The 5,000-nt window shown below is 34.0% G+C and overlaps 1 protein-coding gene across 3 annotated transcripts in view; it reads left to right on the forward strand.

Moving 5' to 3' along the window:
- Positions 1 to 5,000, forward strand: part of LOC122260129 (F-box DNA helicase 1) — a 36,438-nt gene that overhangs the window by 21,886 nt on the left and 9,552 nt on the right. For all 3 annotated transcript variants that reach the window (XM_086532169.1, XM_086532167.1, XM_086532168.1), the window contains exons 10-12: positions 2,081 to 2,158; positions 2,472 to 2,600; positions 3,092 to 4,039. In XM_086532169.1, the coding sequence (XP_086388295.1) occupies positions 2,081 to 2,158; positions 2,472 to 2,600; positions 3,092 to 4,039 (1,155 nt within the window). The remainder of the gene's footprint in view (positions 1 to 2,080; positions 2,159 to 2,471; positions 2,601 to 3,091; positions 4,040 to 5,000) is intronic.

Here is a 5,000-nt window from a genome sequence, read left to right on the forward strand (position 1 = left end):
AAAGTTAGTAACAGGTATAAATGAAAATAAATAACTTCATGTAGGAGGTATGATTAACATGTTTCAGATTAATTCACCAGAAAATATATGAAATTAGGATTATCAATTAAATATCTTATGTTATGAAGTCCTTAATTTACATATACACCTTTTCAACGCCTGTCAGAGTTAGCTTATATGCCATTAACCAATTGCAGGCATAGATATGCTTGCCAACAATGCGGCACCCATGATGGGTTTTATTTCAGAGGGGCAGCTTCATACGACATATAGCGATCTTTCACCCCCTTTCATTGGTATTTTTTGTGTTTGTCATTTCTTTGTTCTACTGAATTGTGAGACTTATGTGTTACATATGCTAGGCTCTGTCAGTGTTAGAGTTGACTAAATTTGTAATGTAGGGTTCATTATCAACTCTTTATTTTCTTTATACTTATTGCGATAGAAGTATTGCGTTATTTTTTATTATTTATTTTCTATATTTTTTTTGGTTGCGGACTGTCGTAAGCAAATACGAAAAAATGACCATCCATAAGTAAGATGATATAAAGAGATAGGGCAGAAGGAAGCCTGTGTTTATGACTGAGTGCCACACCACAAGGTAGCCTTACTGGCACAGAGGCACATTGTTCACTAGGCATGGTTTGGGTCACCGGCCTCTTCTCATTCTGCCTGCATATCCTTCATTGCCGGTACTTCAGAGCTGTGTGCCATTGCTCTCTGAATTTAGTACTTAGTAGATATCGTGGGCGGGTGCCATCCAAGGCTTTCTTTCCTGCTGGTGCTAGGAAAAGGTGGTCCCATCTGTGTTTTGATTTTGAATTAAAAACATTTCGCTGAATATCGGAGCATTTATAGTAATTATGATTGCAACTGAGATCATTACACTAAATAGAGTTATTACTCATAGTACAATAAACACAGAGATCCACTCTGAAGTTTTAATGTGACACACCTTTCCATAGCAATTTTTTAATATAATATACCTGAACATACCTGAGATTTTAAAGTGACATAATTCAAAGTGCCCAACTTTTTAACATAATATACCTAAACATCAGTAAGCTTTTCACCACCTGTGTGTAGCGACACATAATCCAGCTCATTATTTACGTGTCTGTCTGCCCCCACTTGATTAATTATCAGCAAATCCTTTGTGAATGTTTAAGAATCACGATAATACCAAGACTAATGTAACAGACACATGATATCTAAGTTTTGAGACCACTGGGTATACATGCAGTGTCCACTATGGCTTTGCTATGATGATCCATTTTCCTCAGAAGTGGCTCAACAAGCGTGTATTTGCCAAGGAGGCAGTTAGTAGGGCTACCTGAGTTTTCTGTGTTTTCTTTGTTATCAATGCTTTAATGATAATGAAGATAATAATAATAATAATAATAATAACAGTATTAATAGTTATATTGAAAACAAACAAGCAGTTTATTCCCTATGCCTTTATATACCTATAATTATCAAATATGAAGTTATGCCATGAAAATGTTCAAATTTTAGCACAATACTAAAAGCATTTATATCATACATGATTAAATTAGGATTTAAAGCATTACTGACATTACACAAAACACAATTTTAAGTCTGCAAAGCTTATCCATATAAGGCAACCAATTCCATTGTTTTCACACAATTAGGTAAAAAAATAAATAAATACGGATATAGAGGTCCACTTTTCTCTTTTATTCTTGGCTTCAAATGATAATAAATGGGTAAAGAAATAAAATTAGTACGCTTATTATCTTTACACACTCAAAAAAAACAAAAACAGGTGGTCCCCTTATATCATCTTGTCTTTAAAAACTTGATATATTAAGGTAGGAAATTTATGGGTACGTCACGTTTAAAATTTGGTATGTTAAGGTATGTTACATCTGAAGCTTATGGTAAATAATTTTCCTTCTTGTTTTCGACCATTTGCCAAATTATGGTATGATTGAATTAATTTTGATTTTGGATTGAATTTCTTATATTGGGAGGGGGTAGGATGCTACTAAGGTGTGAGTTCTTGCATGTGATTGGATGATTGGATAAGCTTTAGCTTTCACTTCTTCCACACTTTCAGATACTTTTGCCCGATGCAGAAGCAGTGTGGAAAGAAATGACGCGGTGTATCCCTTCACAAAAGATACCCATGTCACAGGTAACAATTTCTGAAAACTTTTTCTTTGGTTCTAGGATAAGTACAGATATTGGAAAGTCCTAAATCAGTTCATTTTGCATGTTCATGTTGAGTTGGTGGAAGATGTCCTCTTCTCTGCGTATATTAAGAAAGTTTGCCTTGCCAATGTACAGATAATTGATGCGCCTTCTTGCCGTAAGAAGGCGCATGTAAAAGAAAACGTTCATTTTGATAAAATTATAAGTATCCTTATCCTATCATAGTCTTTGATTATTCTAACAATTCAAGACCACCTCTAGTGTAACTATTGATCTTGAATGTTTCTGGTTAACAGGATGGCCAATTGAAATGTTGGCAACTAAGCAAACCGAAAATCAAAGGTTATGATGTCATCATGATTGACGAGGGCCAGGATATGAACACAGCCATGTTTGACATCTTTCTCAGACAGGAGTGTGCCAAAGTGAGTGTCCAAGCAAGTGCTTTGTAGGAGATGAAAATGATTTTCCTTTGCAATTTAAAGAAACAACGGAAAAGGAGTTCTTGATTGATTTTCATCCAGCAGTTCTTTGGTGATATGAGTTTATATAGCAGCTCTTTTTGTTAAAAGATTGTTACAGAGAATGAAGCTTATATATACTAGATTATCCCAATACGTGTCATGACAAGGGAAGGCCAGAATTCAGATGGTAACTTTACATGCTATGATAATAGAGTTTTATGACATTGAAGGTACTAGTTCTCAAGCTGCAGCCTTCCAGAGACGATTTTTTTTAAAGATATATATATATATATATATATATTTTTTTTTTTTTTTTTTTTTTTTTTTTAGATCATCTCTGTACTTCCATTTTTTTTTTTAATGTTAAATGGGCATGATCCTCTGTTGCCAAAAAATTGTAAGTGTGTGCCTTGTGTAAAACATTGATCTTCCACACTGCATTATGTTTTCAGGTTATTGTAGGCGATCCTCACCAACAGATCTACTCCTTTCGAGGTGCAGTCAATGCCCTTCAGATGATCCCAGCAACACACACATACTACCTCACTCAGTCCTTTAGATTTGGTCCTGAAATATCATACATAGCACATTGTACTCTAGAGTCTCTCAAGAATGTGCAGAACCAGACACTTGTTGGTGGTAGAAAAGAAGATGTTGTGTATGTAAACAGCAAAAGCAACCCAGTAACCTATTCTGGTAAAAAACTGAGTAGAGCCTATTTGGCAAGAATGAATATGACCATATACAAACTCTCCATCAGTATGTGTCTTGATGAGAAGTATTCTAATATGTCCATGAGTTTTGCTGGAGGATTGGCCAAATATGGGTTTGACATGGTCCTAGATATCTACAAACTTTGGCAAAAAGAGCAAGGTGCTGGAACAGCAGTGTCACTGGGTATTAAGAATAAGCTTGTTGCAAAGTTCCACTCTGTTTGTAGTCTTAAGAAATTTGCTGATAGTATTGATGACCATGAGTTGTCCAACAAAATAAGGATGTATGAGTTCAGTGGAGTCAAAACTCCCAGTCACATTCAACTCCTAAACGAAAGATGTTGTGGTGATCCAGCCAGATCAGATATCATTTTTAGCACAATCCACAAATCAAAAGGACTGGAGTTTGACTGGGTCATTATGTTAGATGACCTCGTCCCGGTGAACTTGCCATATCGAAATAGATGGCATCCAGAAGATGAAGGAGACGAATACAACCTAATGTATGTGGGAATCACAAGAGCAAAAGTGTGGCTAACTATTAACTCTGCAGTTTTGTACACCTTAACTGCAGCTAAAGAAAAATTTGAAGTGATAGTTGGAAGGAAGGAAGTGTGTCCCATGCATAAGTGTGCTCAGTGTGGGACAAAGGACATCGCCAGTTCAGGAAGCCCTCTAGTAACAAAGGTGAGTTTATCATTTAAGGCAGGTATACCAGGGGGTATCGAAACAGGTTCTTGGGGATATCCAAAAAGGCATACAAAAAGGCTGAGTGCTCCCTAGAAGTGAGTCTTTGGTTGCTTCGAAAAAAGAGGAGCACAAGGCCCATGCAGCTCACAGTCGAAAAAATCATACCGAATGAGCACAAATAATGCTGTTTAAAAAAAAATTAATGTGGAAACAATCTGACAGTGAGGAAATATTTTGTGTTAAAAATAAATTTTATTCATTTATTTACAAAAAATAAATAAAAAAGGATTTCATAGAATTCAACTATTTGTTCATAGCCGTCCTGTTTCCTCTTTTTACAAGGGGGTATCGGGGCATAAAAGAATTAAGAACCACTGATCAAAGGGAACCGGACGGTTTTGGGCGAATGCAAATTGCATTCAGAATTATCTTGAATTACTATATACCTAGAGAATAATACGTGCAATATTTATGGTCTGGGAGATAAGATGAAGTTTGATAAGCCACCTACTATCAAACATGTATTAGCTTGAATGGAGTCTTTAAGTGGCTGATAAAGTGGCCATAAACATGATTATACCTTACAAACTGTTTTCTTTCTCTAATGATTATCATTATAATGATACTGATAAGAACAGTAATGATAATAATGTATATACATGTATAATGTATATATACATATATATATATATATATATATATATATATGTATATATATATATATATATATATATATATGTATACATATATACATATTCATATGTATATATATATATATATATATGTATATATATATATAGATAGACAGATAGATAGATAGACAGATATACATATTCATATGTATATATATTTATATATATATATATATATATATATATATATATATATATATATACATACACATATATGTACATATATGTATATATATATACATATATATATATATATGTATATATAT

Source organism: Penaeus japonicus, unplaced genomic scaffold, assembly GCF_977035675.1.
Source record: "Penaeus japonicus unplaced genomic scaffold, GWHDUDI00000001_assembly GWHDUDI00000037, whole genome shotgun sequence".
Lineage (NCBI taxonomy): Eukaryota > Metazoa > Arthropoda > Malacostraca > Decapoda > Penaeidae > Penaeus > Penaeus japonicus.